The sequence below is a fragment of the Argentina anserina genome, chromosome 4, assembly GCF_933775445.1.
Source record: "Argentina anserina chromosome 4, drPotAnse1.1, whole genome shotgun sequence".
Taxonomy (NCBI): domain Eukaryota; kingdom Viridiplantae; phylum Streptophyta; class Magnoliopsida; order Rosales; family Rosaceae; genus Argentina; species Argentina anserina.
In genome coordinates this window covers 1,973,788-1,994,626 of record NC_065875.1, presented here as the reverse complement: position 1 = coordinate 1,994,626, position 20,839 = coordinate 1,973,788, and the positions used below count along the sequence as shown (strand labels likewise).

The following is a 20,839-nucleotide window of genomic DNA, read 5'->3' as shown; positions in this document are numbered from 1 at the left end:
CGTTGTCTGGGTACAGTAGAAGAAGGGGTTTTTTACTACTGTTCAATTTCCATGGTGGTATTTCCGTTTTCGACTCTGTTTATTTTCCTTACCTTTATTTTCTTTTAATGGTCTTTATTTACGTAAGAGCATTTTCAATTTAGTCTAAATACGTCTGTATCAGTTCTTATTATTTTAGTTACAATGCGACCACTATTATTCTCGATATCCCCTAGGGCTTCTCTCTAGCGAGCGTAAGTCCTACGTTGGGGTTTTCTTCGAGCTTGGAGATGGAGGTTGGCTTCGTCACCATGGCTTCCTGGTCGGGCAATCGACCAGGTTGAATCGATAGTAGAAGCCTCTCTCTCCCATTGGTACCGATCAAAATTGGATGAGCGAGAGGAGGGCCTCAACTAATATGGGCTGCAACTTTGTCGCTCAATCGGTTGAGCAGCTCTAGAGCTCATCTTGTTTTCGACTCTCCTCTTTCATGTGTTGGAATAAATTCTTTGCGGTGAAGGGTAAAAGATATCCCTACGTAACCTTTTTGGAAGGTTGTAGCCTTATTTTGATGGAAATGTACACCATTGGGTCTTAGGCCTCACATCGGACTGATGAGTGTCTTCTTTTAGGGTTCGTATGTTACTTGTTTTCAATAAAGTCGGCTTTTTTGGACATCGCATTTACTTGGTTAGACTAACTAAATGGATTGTATCAAATTAAATGGATTCGCTCCGTCTACTCCGCTTGACCTAGGGCTCGTCAACGGGCCGGGCTCGCTCCGTCTACTCCGCTTGACCTAGGGCTCGTCAACGGGCCGGGCTCGGTCCGGCCCGGCCCATGAGTGACGGGCCCGAAAATTTCGACAGTTAAACGAAGTCCAAATTGAATGAAATTTTTACAGGGTTACTAATTATATATACCAATCACATCGGCTAGTGTCGATCGATTCCGATAAGTTTCCTTCATATAGTCACTTCATAATGTGATAGTTTTAGTATAAACCTAATATAAAGGTTATAATACATTAGTTGACACTTCGGAGATCGACAACTCCAATTCAAAATATGGTCGATCGACACCAGTAGATGTGATCGGTATATATATTTAGGGAACCCGTAAAAAGTTCGTCTGTTTTGGACATGGTTTGACCGTTCGTACCAACGGTCAATTAAAAAAGAGGCGTTTTGACATATTTAAACCTTATTGACCGGGGATTTTCCAAATAGATTTCTTAAATTCGACCGCGCACGATAGGTAATAAAAATTAGGTGATTTCATATATGCAAACGGCTTTCAGCATTCGCATATTTGTAATAAGCCCTCCCTTAGGGCATATTAGTGGTGTTTTCAATTTACCAAAAATTCCGACGGTTAAACGAAGTCCGAATTAGATGAAATTTTTACAGGGTCACTAAGTATATATACCAATCACATCGGCTAGTGTCGATCGATTCTGATAAGTTTCCTTCATATAGTCACTTCATAATGTGATAGTTTTAATATAAACCTAATATAAAGGTTATAATACATTAGTTGACACTTCGGAGATCGACAACTCCAATTCAAAATATGGTAGATCGACACCAGTAGATGTGATCGGTATATATATTTATGGAACCCGTAAAAAGTTCGTCCGTTTTGGACATGGTTTGACCGTTCGTACCAACGGTCAACTAAAAAAGAGGCGTTTTGACATATTTAAACCTCATTGACCGGGGATTTTCCAAATAGATTTCTTAAGTTCGACCGCGCACGATAGGTAATAAAAATTAGGTGATTTCATATATGCAAATGGCTTTCAGCATTCGCATATTTGTAATAGGCCATCCCTTAGGGCATATTAGTGGTGTTTTCGATTTACCGAAAATTCCGACGGTTAAACGAAGTCCGAATTGGATGAAATTTTTACAGGGTCACTAAACCAATCACATCGGCTGGTGTCGATTAATCCCGACAAGTTTCTGTCATATAGTCGCTTCATAATGCGATAGTTTTAATATAAACATAATATAAAGGTTATGATACATTAGTAGACGCTTCGGCGATCAATAACTCTAGTTCGAAAATATGGTCGATCGACACCAGTAGATGTGACCGGTATATATATTTAGGGAACCCGTAAAAATATCGTCCGTTTCGGATATTGTTTGATCGTCCGTACCTACAGTCAACAAAGAAAAAGGCATTTTAACATATTAAAATCCTCATTGACCGGGACTTTGCCAAATGGGTTTCCTTGGTGCGACCGCACACAATCGGTGACAAAAATTAGGTGATTTCAGATATGCAAATGACTTTTGGTGTTCGCATTTTGGTAATTGGTCTTCCCTTATGACATATTAGTGTTGTTTTCGGTTTGCCGGAAATTCCGACGGTCAAACGAGTTCCGAATTGGATAAAATTTTTACAAGGTCAATAAATATATATACCGATCATATCGACTAGTGTCGATCCATCCCGAGAAGTTTCCTTAATATAGTTGCTTCATAATGTAATAGTTTTATTCTAAACCTAATAAAATATGTATGTATAATATTTTATTATTTGGCGGGCTTTTACGGGCCGGGCCTTGTGGGCTTTTGGCGGACCGGGCCTCACGGGCCTTGCGGGCTTTTGCCGGGCCGGTCCCACGGGCCGGGCCGGGTTTCACACCTCTAATTTAAGCCAGGTCCTCTACCCACGGAAGCGGGTTTTGGCGGGATTTCTCGCGAGCCGGGCCGGGTAAAAGCCCGTCGGGCTTGCGGGCCTCCACGGACTTTTCGGGTCCGCGGGCTAAATGATGAGGCCTACAAGTGCCTTGACCTAGTATGCATGTACTCTATACTAGCATAGAGTGATAGAGACCATAGTCTAGTGGGGGGAAAGAACACAGTGGAATCAACATGAACGATCAATGTTATATTTTGTTTGTATGGTTTTCACTTCTTCTTTTTTTATAACTAAATTCAAAATCTATTTAACAAGCCTATAGATTATGGGGTCACAAGCTCACATAAGATACCACCAAGAGTTAGCCACCTTATATTTAACTAAACAACGAACTAGCTAGCAAAACTTTGATGAACACAGTTCAAAGTGAATGTTCGGCTAAACTAAGGGGTGTATTGTATATAGATTTTTGTTGACTTATTTTAATTGACAGGTTATTTAGAAATTTTACGGACTCTTTAATAAGTACACCGACTTTCATAGAATTATCAAAATCATTGATTTCAACCACAGACTTTAGGCTGATATCCACAGACTTTTATTGATTCGTGAAATCCAAATAATTGATATTGATCGACCCTCATAGATTTCTCAATACTCATAAAAAAATTGAAACTACTTTTTTTTGTTAGTTATGAAAATAACACACGGTAACTGAATAATATGCATACCATGTCTCTAAACTACAAGTCCACAGTTCCGTGATAATTTGCTTCATTCTCGGGTGCCCGGGTGCGTCCTTAGTATCTAGGTTGGCCCTATGAGTTCTCTGACGCATTGTGTGTGCTATTGGACGGAAATTAATGCATTCTATAAAATTTTATACGGAATAATTTGTTTCCAAGCAAATTTATTGGTTGCGTCTATTACAAAAATACAAAGTCATTAGAGAATCTCAATTATTTAAAAAACTTTAAAAAAAAATCCCTTCAAAATTAATCTATCGACAAATAGGTACTAAAGAAATGGAAGTAAATAAATTGTTCAGAAAATTTTAAACTAAAGAAGTCAGTGTTTATGACACATTAATATGATGATTATTATTTTTCTTCTTACGTACTTTTTTTATCGTTGTTGTTTTTATTGTTAGCATTGAACATGTGTTCACATATGAGCATGAAGTTTTAATAAGTGTAAAGATACAAAATAAAAACATAACATAATGAAGAAGAAAAAACAATCATGAGATCATAGGAATAAACATGAGCATAAACATGTTAGGTTGTAGGAAAAAACGGTAAAGAAAAGACAAAAACAAATAAAGAAAAATGGTGGAAATGGCAGGAACTTGGATATGTAATCCCTCAATTACACTTCCAAACTGATTACGAACAACTGAGGCAATGGCAGCCATATTCTGAGACCATTCCAACGCTACATTTATCTTAGTCTGAGAGCAAAATTCAACACTAGGAGCGAGAAATGTGAAATTTTTAGTAATTTGTTACCGTTTTTAAATGAGTTATCAAAGTGGTAGTAATTAGTATCATTAAATTCTACATTACATGTCACTATCAAGGATATGTCTACAAGCTTTATAGATAAATATCGAGAGTTGTATATATGTTTGATCGATATTATTAGACAAAGAAATTTATCACGCTGGATCAAGATCAACGTAAATTTGTTTATGTTTATAGGGCATACCTACCTGCATTTTGACATGATATCTTCCTTAGCTTTATCAGTTTGACTTACTTTCGTGTTTTAGGTCTTTATAGTGAAAAAATCGACAAAGGAATATGACATGAGAAGATGAGAACGTGCAAGGAAATTATATCCGAGTTGAGCTAGGAAATTCCTTTCCTAGTTGAATCAGGAATGCATATGGCAACATGAGAATGAATCTATCTCGAGTGTGAAGTTGAAATTGGATTTTTGAAAGAAAATCCACATTCAAGAAGAAATCCTAAGTCGACTAGGGAACCTCACTTGTGTCAGATTTGCTATAAATTAAGGATCCTAGAATATCACATGACTTGTACAAGAATTGTTAACATAGAAGATTATGGATAAAACCTAAATCATGTTAAGGTTTTGATAAGGGCACGACAAGGAAAGAGAATTGACTAAATCTAAGTCATATAAGGAGTCCTAATAGTATTAGGAGAGAATCAAGTCCAAAAATGAAGGAGATAAGGGTTATGACACGCAAAAGATGTTGTTTACCTTTTAGATTTGGATTCTACTATCTTTTGATTGGTTGAATTAATTTGAAGTGCAAGCAACCTAGTTTTGTCGACATCTCTATATATAGAGACCATTGTGCATCGATCTAGGTATCACATAAGACACAACCAACGCACAAGAGAAAGTTATTATGCAATCCTTCTCTTCTCCCTTGAAGCCATGAGCTACCCTTGGAGGGATCATAAGAGTTTCGACGTTTAGGAGCTTCACCATTATTGATTCATCATCACCTCACCTCTTGTAGTGATTTTGACCATCAAGTTGTATTCCATGTCTTTGAACTCCTTGAATTTGATATCTTTTGGTTTTCTTATCTAATGGAATATGTTTTAGGTTTTATTCTTTGGTTGTTTCGTGTAGCTTTAAGATTGAAGTTCAATTGGTTGTTTGTTATTCAATGCTGGTATATGTTTATGATTTCTTAGGCTATATGTTTTCTATGTATGAATGCTTGTGGTTGATTATGTGCAACTTCCAGTTTATATTTATTGTGTTTATTCTAGAATGCATGCTAGGATTTTCGTGATAGATATGACTGCTAGTAGTTTGGATTTCATGATCATTGGGTTCGAATTGCATAAGTAGTGAGTTTCAACTTGAGTAATTAGGGTTCAAAGGTACTAAGGTTGCTTCTAATTGATATGTCTTCCATGTTCTTATAACGTTTGATATGTTAGGATTGTGAGGTCGTGTCTCATTGTTCTATGCATGTTAGATAGATAAGGTTATTTGCAAAGATGATCATTCACCGTATTTAATCTTGAATCAAGAAGAGGAGTTAAGTTCAATGACGAGACATGATGACTTATCTTCTTATTGATGGCTTGCATAACATATGTTCAAAATTGAAAACAATAGAATGACCTAAGACTGCATGTGCATTTGTTAATTCTTCTATTTGAATCTCTTAAAGTTGCGTATGTGCTCTTTGTCGGTCAATCAAATTGTAATTCCTGATAAATTGAATAGTGTAAATTGTAATTGAATTATATTAGTACTTTGGACCGCCCTTCATCCTTGGGTTAAAATGATAACACATGTACTTACTCTTACTTCATTTGATAGAGTTTTTTTAATTTGTGAAGTTTTGAATGTCTTGTGTGTATAGGATGTCAACAAACATCAAAGAAAAGTCTACCCAAATCTACTATCAATACCTATATTTTTATGTTTGCAATAATCACAATGAAAAACATTCATTTAAATAATGAATAATTTCTTCTAAAGTCTTGTATAAGATGGTAGATTGAGGCATCAGTGACTACGACTAATCAATAGGTAACTTCTCTACACCTAAAATATTGTATAAGCAAGTTATTGATGACGAGTGACAAGACACTCTAATCTCCTGTGACACCAAAAAAATTCGAACATACATATGAAATAAACGAACAACTCATCATAATAATCTTAAAAATTAAAAATTTGAGTTACACTTCATCAAACAAATAACTCAAATATTGTGAGCCGAACCCACAACCCTAAACGAACTCACAACTCCGACGTACAAATGAGATCGAAGTCAATTGCAGAATCACATTCAAAGTTTCAAACTACATAAGCATCATAAAATGCACGTGGTATTTGTGCAACCCTCCATTTTGGACAAACAAATTGAAACGTGAGTCACGTGATGAGGCCCAATAACTTGAATTCGAAATTAAACTTAAAAGTGGTAAGAACACGCGCCTCACAAGGATGGAAAAGACACGCGCGGGAATCACGCCTGTAAAGAGATGGCGCCATCACGATCCTAAATTTTCTGTATTTGGAATTTTGGACAACTTCACAGGTACTGAAAAAGACAAGCATTCCCAGTGTTGCTATTTTTGGGATTATCTAATCGTAGCTAGGCACGCATGAATGTTTAGAAGTAGCTTAAGACTTAATTAAAATCGATTACGTACTAATCTTCAATTAGCCATTAAGTAATATCAACTAAGGGTGTTTTCTTAGTTGCCATTGTTGCTAGACAGCTAATTTTGTCTATAACTAGCTCGTCGAGCTAGATGGGTTTCATGAAAATGATGGATCAGATCGATGGAGAAAACAGTAAAACAAGCATGACAACGTTGAATGCTATTGTCATCGATCTCCATTTTTTTTATATATAAAACGAACTAACACTAGAGTGATGAGTGCTATTAGTTCGTTTGAGATTGTTTGGTTTATGTCATTCTTGGCCGTTTGGGTAATATTTCTTGATCCCAGTAGACAGTGAGCTAGGGCAAGTACTCGGTTTATTTGATTATTTCAAGTTGAACGTTGATAAGTATATCATGTCTTCAGCGACAATGCCTAGTTTTTAAGGCGCACAACGGTTGTCCTCAACAACTAGCTTGAACGGCCATAAGAACACACTAGATAATGTGATATTAATAGTTTCATAACAAAACGATTGATAATAAATCACAGAATACGGAGTTGGGAAAATCTAGTTAGTATACAATAAACGCGTACTACGTTTTGATTTTTATAACCTGAGGGATTACCACAGGTAATCAAAATTAATTAATTTACGTGAAGATAAATTATAGTGTCATAATGAACTAGAAATTATAAAAGTAAGTTTCATGTAATTGTTGTGGCCGGTAGGTATATGAATTACATACAAATAGTGATGGCATGCCCAACCAAGAAGAAAACAAAGCACATGGCCAAGGTAGTGTGATAATAACCGGTACAAGTAGATTAATCTTCTGATCAAAAAAAAAAAGGTAGATTAATCTGGCAACGAATTTTGGACGATGACAACCCAAGTGGAAAGTAGGCATGGACGGGCGGATTATTCCATTGAAACCATTGCGTGCATGGACATTGTGTCGTATCATATGTTTATATGGAAAATGTGATGAAAGATATTGCAATGGTGGGGACTAGTGGATTACTTAGCTAGCTAATGTTAGATTTTCTCGATCCAGTGGAAAAATTATTAGAGGTGCTTTCTTTAGAGCAAAAATTATAGGGGTGCATGACTTGAATCTTTTCATACCAAGCAAAGAAATACGATTACCGGAATCCAACTTTAACAACATCTAGTTGGATTTCATCAGTGAAAATCTGGTGAACTAAGTTGTATGATTCTCTTATTATGGATAATCAGATTATGTATTCTAGATTCCCAATCTATGTAATCTTTGGTTCTTCTATGATCCAAAAAGAAAACTCAAACTCTGCAACATTATGAGAAATAGCAAAACATAGTTGATGGAAATAAAAATCGCACATAGCAGTGAACATTGATGGAAGTAAAAATCGAGATTACTCTATATGAAAGTCCAAGATCTTAATATAGTTGCTAAGCTCTTCTAGATGCTGCGCGAAATAGTATCACCTGTTCACCAATCATCTAATTAGTAATAGCTGGTATGATTGAGTACTAAATAGGGCACATGGTTTCAATGCATACCTCTTTCCATTAGAAGTTTCATTTTCTCATTGAACTAGAGTAATACGTACGTTATCCGTCTCTTTCAAGTTGATTAGTGGCGCATGGGGACTAAAACAAAACAACCCGGCCTCCCATTGTTTTGATGTCGATCCACTGTATTAGTAAGTAGTTTCAGTTAGGACACCGTATATGGCTTTCTAAGTCTCCAACATGATGTTATATGAACAAACTTCTTGAACAGGACTTCTGTTTACGTACAATATCTCTTAAGATTCCCTATTATTTTACCATACAACATAGTTCAGGCAATCGATCGATATAAAACTTCGATGTTTTCAATCTTTTGGTAGAGCTAGATAAGTCAAAACTTCGAACTGTTCTTGTCTCAACACATACCTCTGGAACTGTTCTTGTCCAAGACTGTATGTATAGCATGCAGCTGCTGCACGGCAGCTGAACCGGCTAAGTATGCCATCGTAGCCAATTGGCATTCCCTCTCTCTCTCTCTCGTACATGCACCTGAGCACCTGTATGAACTGCAGACGGTGCATGAATTCTACTATATATATATATATATATATATGCAGCTGTGCATGCTTAGAATCATTGTTCATGTCATTGTTGCGTTTTGTATCTGCTGAAATGTAAGATGCCCCCACTAACGACTGTAATCTTTCATTCATTCAATCATAAAATTAAGAGTCAAATGCATCGAATTCAAATCTGAATTATCTGTAACTCATTTCTCCAGCAACTTTCTATGCGACAGTCTTCTCTCGTACGAACTGTTGAATAATAACCATTCTAGCTAGGTCAGTGGGTCATGCATGTACATTGTCTTTGTGCCCCGGTCAAATGATTTTTTTTTTGGGTAAGCTGTGCAAACCAATACCTTATATATCAAAAGATAAAAAGAATTGCACAAGACATCCAATAGTTCCTAAGAATTGAGATACAAAATAAATTGAGAAGCGGGTGAGTAGGGGTGCCACTTTAGCCGAACTCGAAAAAAAAAACTGAAAAAACTGAAAGAGATAACACATGATAGGGTGCTTCATAACCAAATGTATTTAGTAATTTTGTATTCTCTTCTTGTACAGTTCTATGGGACTTATGAACTTGATCCAATTCCACATGATGGCTGTCACCAAGTTATCCTATCACCACACTCCTTAGATAACAGTCTTGCTTCTAAAGGGGTTCCAAGAACTAGTCATGCCACAAATCTGCTATTATCCAACTAGAGCTTAATTTGTTTCTCACTTAGGTTACTATTTGTTTTATAGTGTCATGGTCTTTAAGTAACAAACGCTCAAAGTATCATGTTTTATTAAAGCTGAGAAGAGGTTGGGGGTTGGTGATGTTGTATGTACTTCAGTAGCTTTGGAGCAACATATTCTAGCTATTTTGTATTATTAGAACATAGAAACTTATACTCTTTGTTTGTAATATGTATATTGTTTTTTCTTTTCATTTTTAACATAAATAAAAAAACCCGAAAAAATACTGAAAAAAAACAAACTGAAATTTTCAATTCTAGCCGTTGGAAAATTGCAAGCTGAACTGAACCGAATTGAAATTTAAGTTTAGTTCGGTTTCCATTTTTAGTCTAAAATCAAACCGAACGAACAAAATTCCACCCCTACGGGTGAGCAAGCCAAAGAGACATAACAAAAACAAAATAAACAGATCAAAGAGAAACCTGCCTTCATTGCGTAAAATACAATCGCGTTGCTGAATATTTTCTTTGTACGAAAGAAACTGGTTCTTTAGTTAGTTTCTTTTTTGTTTACATTATTCGCGATGAGAAACTGGTCCCTTTTCTTGGTCATTCAGATTTCAGTCAACTATACACATGCCATGCCGGCCGGCCAGGACAGTAACTAAGTTGGGAAAGACGAAGCCAAGCTTGAGAAAATGAGCCAATTACTAGGTTTGAATAAAGCTCTGTGTGTACCAAAGTCACTCATGAAGCATGGGGGATGGCAAATGCTTAGTTTGATGGGGACAAGAATCATAATTGGGTTGGGAAAAGTCGAAGGCACAAGAACTAGTTTGTTGCATTTCCATGTGCGCCGGTAGCTATGGATTTAGATGGATCGATGAATTGTACGTTCAATTTAAGGAAGCTGGTGCATACTAGATGGTCGAGATCGAAGCTGGTATTATTTGTATATGCACAGTGCAGAGGTACTCGTATGATCAACATCCCATGTGTTAAAATTGAAAGGGACGTACCATCAGTTCTTTTATGACCATTCTTAATTGGCTTTTCGTGTTTCCACTAATTTCTAGGGCTAGTGATAATTCGCCTTTCTTTCTTTTGAGTTCAATTAACCTAGGTCAAAATTACAGTCTAATTAACTAAATATAACAACAAATTAACCATGTAATTAATTACATATCCGTTTGAAGAACATATTAAACATACACCAAATCAGATTTTTCCTTAGCAATTGCATATATCAGCTAATTAAAAATCGACCACGTAAGGGTGGGAACGAGTTCGACCTAACTAGCTAGGTTTACATGTTCCCCATGCATGTCAACATTATGGTATCTAAAAAGGTGCGTTTAGCAACCATAACTAGTTCTAACATGTATGGAATTTATCGTTAATAATTTATTAGGTAATAGTAGAATCAGTCTTGGAATCTAGATTTTCTAGAAAAAATAGATAAAATGAAAGAAACTTCACGACAGGGTAGGAGTGAAACTCATAAATCTTTTTTTTTTAAATGATAGAAACTAAGATTATGTGAATGGCAAGTTTAAGGCCATCTTTTTGTAAGCTGAGGCATAGATCGAGCTATGGCTGTAAACTTGTTATGCAATATTGTCTAATAAATTAGCCCCTCTAGAAGACCGTTAAGCGCAGAAACCCACCGCCGATTCCTCTAGCTGTACTATTATTCCAAACAAGAACATAAATTACAAAGTGGATTGGCGGAAGAAGGGAGCATTACATTACAAACGAATGGTTAATTAGCTTCTTCTTATTTCTTTGTAATCGAAACTAAAAGAAAAGAAAAGACATAATGATCCATGGTTATTGGCAAGTCTAGGCCATTTTCAAGATCGAAGCTGCTACTAGTCTACTACGTCTATGACATTAATTACATCACAAGCTAATTTTGCATGCAAAATATCAAAGGAGATTTCTTGGTTAATTTACGTAGTTCTTGTAACAGATCTGATGTTGTTCTTTCTTTTGTTATTATGAATCGTGATTCCCCCCAAAACGAATTGTTACCCGTGAGTACGTAGCTACTGTAGTGTTTAAGTTTCTATCATATATGGTCTATCATGAGTCACTTTCGCGGTTTAAAACGTCGTCCTCGTTGCTTATACCTAAATGGTTTAGTTTTGCAGGCACTGCGTTCCTGCTGACAGAGTGACAGCAACAACCCCATCGTAAATGAATTTGTTTCTTTCGTTACACATTGTTTGAGCTAAATAATTATTCCTGAAAGTTCAATGAAAATCATTGAATTCCTTTATTTACCTCGCTTGCTTCCGCAGAAGGGCCATGCTTGTATCGATCAGTATGCAGAGCAATCGACTATGTTGGGTTCAGATTAGGACCTAGTTGTTCTGACACACACACACACATATATATATATATATTCTTTATCCAGACTCTGAAATTACAGAGTGAAGCTTCACTCTGAAATTACATAGTGAAGTTCCAATTTTGGCACACTTTTCGGTCAAAGGTTTTCACCATAAACGATTCAATATTTAGGTATGCTATTTAAGATCATTTCTACAAAGTTTCATCCAATTTGATAATGGTTTGAGCTTTCAAAATTGAGATTTACACGAACGGTTCACGTTGAACAGTTTTAATTCATTCATTGATTTAATCTAATTTCAATACCTTAACGATGTCCGAATTGGATGAAATTTTGTAGAGATGATCTTTAATAGCATACCTAAATATTGAATCACTTATGGTGAAAACATTTGACCGAAAAGTGTGCCAAAATTAGAAGTTCACTCTGGATAAGGACTATATATATATATATATATAGTGAAACTTCACTTTGAAATTAAAGAGTGAAGTTCCAATTTTGGCACATTTTTCAGTCAAATTTTTTCACCATAAGCAATTCAATATTTAGATATGTTATTCAAGATCATTTATACAAAATTTCATCCAATTCGGACATCGTTAATGTATTGAAATTAGATTAAATCAATGAATGAATTAAAACTGTTCACATGAACCGTTCGTGTAAATCTCAATTTTAAAATCTCAAACCATTGTCGAATTAGATGTAACTTTATAGAGATGATCTTGAACAACATACCTAAATATTGAATCACTTATGGTGAAAACATTTGACCGAAAAGTGTGTCAAAATTGAAACTTTACTCTGTAATTTCAGAGTGAAACTTCACTATGGATAAGAACTATATATATATATATATATATATATATATATATATATATATATATAACCCTACTCTTAAGGTCGGGGTTATCAAATTTCCAAATTAAGTCTATCAATAACTCTTCTTATTCTTCTTGTTTAGACAAAACATTTATTGATTTATATTCACAAACATCTTTACACCCAAAGCAAACATCTGGAGAAGAATGTTCACTAAATTCGGAGGAAGAAGATTCTATGATATCATCTTCAGAAATCGCATTTTCTGAATTAGTATTCCTTAGTTCTAAGGTCTGGATACGTTTTTATTTTTCTTCTTGACTGATTGTTAGTTGATTAATAGTATTTTTAACTATGCAATTATTTGCGAAATGACCAGTTTTGTTAAAATCGAAATATTTAGTTTTACTTTTCGAAAGGTTTTCTTTTTGGTTGGGGTGTTGTGATCATTTTGACCAAGACTCGTGAAACCTATTTTTAGAATAAATTTTGTTTGGTTCAAAGTTATCTTTGTTTTTTGAATAATATTTAAATCTTCTTTTTGAATGATAGGGAACAAAACCACTTTTTTCTCCTAGATGGGGTAAAAGTGGTAAGCCATATTGTTCGCAAAAGTTTCCTAATTCATATTTAGTTGTTTTTGGAATAGGAATTTACCGTATGTAAATCACTTTTACATTTACCGCATGTAAATCACTGTTACAGCGCGTGGGGCACATGTGTCGAGCCTAAGGCCGGCGCGTAGCACGGCACCGCCGCCCCCAAAATCCCTCATTTCTTCCCCTCTACCTCTCCACGGCCTCACGCCGCCTCCTACCCCTTCCACGCTCCCCCACGCGCCACCCAAGGTGGGGGGATCTCCCCCAAATTCCTCCTCCTCCGATTTCCTCTAAATCTCCATCAATCCATCCAAAAACAACCCAAATTCACACAACAAGCATCACAACATCCAATTAGATAGAAATCTCACCTATTCCCGGTCTTGGGAGCGCCGGAGCTCGTCGGAGAGTTCGGACCGACTGGGCTCGGTTCTTGCGAGTCGCGTCGAGGCTTCACGGCGGCGATGGAGACCGTGGGTTGCTTGGAGGAGGACCGCGTCGAGCTTGCGAGGCCGCTGGTGTCGGCGGTGAGGGACACGTCCCTCGGAGGAGGGAGATTGGCGCCGGAGGGAGAGAGGGCTCGGGAGGGAGAAAGGGAATAGAGAGAGAGAGTTAGAAAAATGGGAGAGGGAGGCGCGGGGTGTGGGTTTCCAGAAATGGAAACCCTAACTCCAATAATTAACTATTTATACTAGTTTCCAAAATCGGAAACTAACTTCCGACGTTAATAACTTTCATGTACGACTTCCGATTCGAACGCATGAAGCGTCCACGAACTCGTATCGATGATCTCTACAATTTTCGTGAAAGAAGTTTTCGCGACCGAGCGACGGAATAAAAGTCGATATAATCGTTGCGGAACGTAACATTTTTTCTAATTAAATGTTCCGAAAACGTTTCCGTTTTTGTTTCCTAAAGTCGCAAACCAACAAATTCATTTTAATTAAATTTCACAACTTTATAGAATTCAAATCAAAACCAAATATTATTTCGAAAAAAATAGGGTTATTACATAGAAAATTTGTTGAAAAGCAGTTAAAAACAACCTAGGAATTTTTAAAAGAGATAACTTCCATTTTATATAACAAGATTTCACGACCTCAATCAGAATTCAATTACAAACATATGTCAGAAACATAAGGAAAACTAAGATACTACTACTATTACATGAACTAAATCAGGATACAATTGATAGAAAAACACATGATCCAAAAGTTCATTAGCTAGTTGGCAGTACCTGATACAAGGCATTACTTAACTCTTCCCTTGCTATATGTAGCTGTTTCTCCATCACAAAATTGGATAGCATCAAAGTATTCCATTCCTATTGATAAGGGTGACAAAGCACTAAACATTAATGGCACGTTTACTTACTTGGAATGGAATTCATGTGGAATAGGAATCGAAAGGAATGAGAAACAGAATGGAATAATCAGGAGGAATAGGAATGAAACTAATTACGATTGTTTCCTAATCTCACCACGAAGTTTGCTTTGCATATATCAGCAATCTCCTTATCAGTTGAGAGAACCTTAATCAAACCTTCAAACTTTGGAGCCATGGCTGCAATGGATTCAGTAATCAGTCCGAATTTCTTTGCCATATCATCCAAAGCTCTTGCCTTTCTACGAGTGTTTATTTGGAACATTTTCTACATCTTCAGCTGATCTCTAATGTTTAGCACGTTGCTTAACACTTGGTGGCTGTGGTGGTGGCTGGGGAGTACTTGGTTGTGCAAGAGACACATATTCATTTTCAGTTTCATCACTTGCTGAAACATTTGATCCCCCATATTGAGAAAAATCTGTATGCATTTCCATTTGCTCAAAGAAGTCATCGACACATACACCCTCTTGATTCACCCTTGCATCTTGCCCCCTAATTACTTCTTCATCATCTTCAGCATTTCCAGCATTTGTTCCAAGTGCATGATCTTTTTCATATATCTCTCCAAGTGAATAATAATGTTCAAATGGTTTACCATACAAAGTTTTTGCATCTCTCTTGTTCTACAACAGTTGAAACATAGGATACTATTATTCATTGCACACATAAAAGTAAAACCAGAAAATATACTAAGGAGAAAATTTACCTTTGCCCACTCATCAAATACATCTCTATCACACTCCAACATCATTTTTTCTACATTCCATCCAAAACCACTCTGAGATAATGCATCTGATAATACGATATATTGTTTCTTCAGTGTCTTTATCCGTGATTCAATGTGTGGGTTTGCCAATATCCCATTGCCTGGTATCTTGGCTTCTATCATGCCTTGCAACTTTTGCAAGTAACCATTTTTAAAGTCAGTATCCGCACGCCACTTGTTATCATGGTAAAGTTCCAACAAAGAATTTACCAACACCTCATCTTCCTCTTTTGTCCAAAAACGTTTATTTTGACCCCTTCCTCCTTTTTTTGATTAGCTTGAAGTCGCTTGAGAACTCATATTCAGTCGACTACATATTAAATAACAAACATAAACTATTTAGCAGCAATTTTGAAAAAATCATAGTTAAACCTAGAAAATTAATTTAGCAGAGATTAATTTTGAAATGGACTTTAGGTTGTCTACTATAACTTTATGAAGACACCATAGTCAAATAACTATTATTCATTACACACATAAAAGTAAAACCACAAAATATACTAAGGAGAAAATTTACTTTTGCCCACTCATCAAATACATCTCTATCACACTCCAACATCATTTTTTCTACATTCCATCCAAAACCACTCTGAGATAATGCATCTGATAATACGATATATTGTTTCTTCAGTGTCTTTATCCGTGATTCAATGTGTGGGTTTGCCAATATCCCATTGCCTGGTATCTTGGCTTCTATCATGCCTTGCAACTTTTGCAAGTAACCATTTTTAAAGCCAGTATCCGCACGCCACTTGTTATCATGGTAAAGTTCCAACAAAGAATTTACCAACACCTCATCTTCCTCTTTTGTCCAAAAACGTTTATTTTGACCCCTTCCTCCTTTTTTTGATTGGCTTGAAGTCGCTTAAGAACTCATATTCAGTCGACTACATATTAAATAACAAACACAAACTATTTAGCAGCAATTTTGAAAAAATCATAGTTAAACCTAGAAAATTAATTTAGCAGAGATTAATTTTGAAATGGACTTTAGGTTGTCTACTATAACTTTATGAAGACACCATAGTCAAATAACCAACCAATATTTGCAAGTTGAGCTAAAAGTCAGTTGGGTCCAATTTTGGAAAATCATAGTCAAATCTAGAAAATTCATTTGAAAAAGGAGATAGATGAAGTTGTCTTACCTAACTGATTAACAAATGAGTCCTTGTCTTTCCTGGACTGACTGAGACATGGGAAGTAAAACCATAATAATTAATTTTAAGTGAGTACATCACAACCTCATAAATCAACATTGATAATTTGACATCTTGAAAATAAGGAACACAATGAAGCCCAATACAAAGACAAACTCATAATTCAAATTCCATGATTCAGTTGAAAGATCAGAATGATTAAAACAAGTACAACAACATTAAAACAAGCTCAATAGATTCAATCTATATTCATACATAATACATAACCATATAATTATGTCGACCTCCTATTTCCACGCCATATATTCCACATTTCATTTGCAAGATTTTGTCTCCACATCATCCACTCATTTGAAGTCTCAATTGTATCAACATAGTCATCATCCTCATCATCTTGCACAGGCGGTTGCCTATCATATTCCTCTTCTATAGGATCTACAACCATCTCTCTTCTTATAAAGTTATGAATCATGCAACACACAGATATTATACGACGTTGTGTTATTATATCATAAAATGATGGACTCCTAAGAATTGCCCAACACATTTTTAGTAGACCAAAGCTCCTCTCGATAACATTCCTAGCACTTGAGTGTTTCATATTAAAAAATTCTTGTGGCGAATCAGGTCTGTTTCCATTCCTCCACTCATTGAGATGATCACGTTGCCCTCTAAAAGGTGCAAGAATGCCCTTTGCATTATTGTAGCCAGCATCTACTAAGTAGTAACAACCTGGTTACAAAAAAAGATGTTATTTTTCTCTATAATATTATTTTAAGCACTGAATATTGTAATAAGTAGCATTTTAGTTTGATAATTACCGTTAGGAACTTTTAATCCATTTCTCCTGCTCAAAGCTTCTCTAAGAACACGAGCATCATGTGTAGATCCCTCCCATCCCGGTAAAACATATATAAACATCAAGTCTTGAGAGCAAACTCCTAAAACATTTGTTGCTATCTCACATTTCCTTGTTCTGTATCTTGGTTTGTCTTGTTCTGGAACTTTCACCCTAATATGTGTTCCATCTAATGCTCCTAAACAATTCTACATTAAGATATATGTAATAACGGTTTTAGTCTTAAGAACATAAAGCATATATTACTAAATAATTTTGTAAAATAAAATCATATGTACCTTAAACCACTTCCACCTAATATCTGTTGAGTCCTCAGGCACAGGTAATGGCGTTTTCCAAAAGTCCTTTTGGCATTGAATCATGGCTTTCAAACACTCATGAAAGTACTTACTAACTGTTCGCCCCGACCTCGTAAAGTATAGAGATATGCTACGATTCTTCTTATGGTGTGCAAGAATATTTAAAAACATGGCTACTATCTCCTCTATTGACATATTTTTGGTTGCTCTTAGTTGGCCTTTACTAGTTAGAATTTGACACAACTTATGAAACGATTGTCTATCCATTCGCAGCTGATCAATACATATAGCATCACAGTAATAAACTAGAGAATACATGTACTCTACTTGTTTATAGAGTCTAATGGATGATGATCAACTTGGTTGACGATGTTTTTTTTACAGCTAAGTTGATATAAGCATAAGCAACAACACACACAGTAAATAGTATTCGAAGGTGGGCAAACAATGCATTAATGGTGATAAGTATTTTCCTCTTTCTGGACAAACTTAGACGAGCCATATATATCTACATCACATAAAACCAATTATTCAATCAAGTATCCAAGCTATATAACATATGATAATCAAGGAAAACATTTAATAAAAGATTCAAAATCAAACATGGCTTGGAACACCAGAGACAATATTCAGATTGTAATTTGCCAATGCAAGAAAAGAACTTTCAAGTGGACAAGTAAACAGATCCCAAATCTGATTTTTTTTAAAGTCTAATTATATAGGTGGAAAATGCTAGAGATCACAAATTATTACAGAGAAGCAATACCTTGTGAAGATGGTCAGCTCAAATTTGCACAATTCACCAAACCCAGCAATTTCAGTACCTAAAAATGGAGGTATAAGTACTCAAGTTTTCTCATCATAATATTAGCATAAGTAGTCATCAAATGGGTAATACACGATTGAGACATGCCCAAGTTCCTCACAAGCTCAAAATTGGGTATCAAATTCTTAGATATATTTCCAATATTAAAAAAAGACTTGTGCTTCAAAATATGCAAGACATGGTCATCAGAGAGCACCACACTCTTGAGGAAGCTACAAGTGGGCACAATAAGGTATTTCAAGCTTCCCCTCAATATCTATGGGTTGTAGGACAATGTTCTTGTCCAGAAGTTTTGATGTGCATAATTAGGACATTATTCTACATTGACCACTCAACAGAAATATTTATTTTCCTAAAATTGGATGAGTGATCATAAAAGTGATAACAGATGGTATAAACTTGGTATGGATGCAATACCAGGACATAAATTCACCAAATATGCAAAGTCATATACCATAGAAACCTCCCCAACGTGTTCTAATAAATATGTACATCACAAAAACAAGAAATATCATCTCCATCACTATACTAGATACCAAACCAACTGAGAAAATGGACGGAAGAACATAAATTTCAAAGATAATAGTAATTTTTTAAATATTTGTTTATGTATCTTATGATCCTAAGTATTAACTCGATGATATAGAGAGGATAGTATAGGCATCAAAGAAATGAGGGATAATCTAGTGTATCGTCTACAAGTGAAATGGGGACTAGACTCTCTGGAAATATCAGCAGAAGCCTACAATAGACTAACAAAACAATCTCCATTACTGTTGTAACTTTATAATTTCTGAAACCATCCTTTGTTCTATACAAGTTGTTCAACATGATTTGAGTATGTTCATACTTCATAGTGAAACAAATAACTTCTTATTTGTAGAGGCATTTCGAGACCATATTATAGGACATAAATGCTACAGACCTTCCTCCCTAGCCCTTTCCCTAAAATTATTAGATCTTTTAGCAACTACCTTTTCTAATCAAGTATTCATTGCTATTTTCTTTATTGTAATGGTGACAAAGGCATGGCTTATCGGCTTCACAGAGATGCAAGTATGTAACAATTATCAACAAGCTAACCATGTTTGACACAGATATATGGCTGAGCTAACCTCCTATTTCCACACAAGAGTTGAGATCTGGGTTTCTAAGAATTCATACCCTTTCAAAAGTGTTAAAACTGAGTTCAATTTCAATAAAGATCGAAACTGTATCTTGTAAAGATTTGAACAAAGATCATGCCAACTTGTGATGTAGTCTAGAGAATATAAGAGAGAGGATGATTGATGAACAAAGGATAAGAACACAAACCTAGCAACCACAGCGTTTCTTCAGTTCTTGTTTTTTCTCTTGTTGTGAAAATGAGATGGCTGCTGAGATTAAACATGCTATTACTCTAGGGTTGGGCTTTTTTTGGGAAATCATGAGGATATTTTCGGAAGTAATTTTCCATTGCCTCCCATTCCAAACTCTTCCCTTGTTATTACAATTCCGGATCCTTTTCGGAATTCATTCCGTATTTTAGAGGTGGGCCCCACCACAAATCCCATTCCGCTTTACAAGTAAACACCAGAATGGATTTGATTCCAGAGGAATACAACTCCATTCCGAGTAAGTAAACATGCCATAAACAACCATATATAAACTTAGCACTGTTAACACATTATGAAACAAGACAATAAAAAAGGAGGGCATATTGTCTGATATTAGGAATTTAAACAATAAGAGTATAATCAAAAGACTTGCATTCTGAAACATTGCGACCATGCCAAGGATACTTGCAGCTTGTACAGGTTTGGGCCTCACTATTTGTATTAGAGAAATAGTGATATATTGCATATATATTCTCCATAACACACAATAACTTAGTTGTTACAAAAGAAGAATTTGAACAGTCAAGAGAATTTGAAACGTCCAAAACGAATTTTCGGAAATGCAAAATGAATCTGCGTTCCGACCCTCAATTCGGTGTTGCATTTGTGTCCACAGATCGCACGGGCATACACGAGTTTCCCTTATGACCTGAGATTTGCACCGCTCTGCGCGTGCGAGAGAGGGTATAAGGGGGCTTACACACTTTACAATCCATACACAATGGATTATATATAAAGTCTTTTCAACACTTCTCTTTTCCAATGTGAGACAAATACCTTTTCCCTCATTCTAAGTAGCCATCTTTGAGTGAAAATTTCTTATTCACCCATAAACCAAATTACACAAACAAACATATGATCTTGTAGCCCTCATTATGGAGAACTCAAATCTATGTTCATCT

The 20,839-nt window shown here is 35.7% G+C and overlaps 1 protein-coding gene across 1 annotated transcript; it reads right to left on the bottom strand.

Annotated features, from left to right (window-relative positions):
• Positions 1-16,851: 16,851 nt before the first annotated feature.
• On the bottom strand, positions 16,852-17,798 carry LOC126790961 (protein ALP1-like). Its single transcript, XM_050517348.1, has 3 exons — positions 17,715-17,798; positions 17,399-17,624; positions 16,852-17,309 (listed from the first exon to the last, which is right to left on the bottom strand). Exons 1-3 carry the CDS (start codon positions 17,796-17,798, stop codon positions 16,852-16,854), a joined length of 768 nt encoding a protein of 255 aa, XP_050373305.1.
• Positions 17,799-20,839: the final 3,041 nt, after the last annotated feature.

Coding starts and splice junctions, on each gene's coding strand:
- LOC126790961 (XM_050517348.1), bottom strand. CDS start 17,798: ATGATTCAATGCCAAAAGGACTTTTGGAAAACGCCATTACCTGTGCCT. Junction 17,625..17,714: donor TTAGGTGGAAGTGGTTTAAG/GTACATATGATT, acceptor ATCTTAATGTAG/AATTGTTTAGGAGCATTAGA. Junction 17,310..17,398: donor TGGATTAAAAGTTCCTAACG/GTAATTATCAAA, acceptor TTTTGTAACCAG/GTTGTTACTACTTAGTAGAT.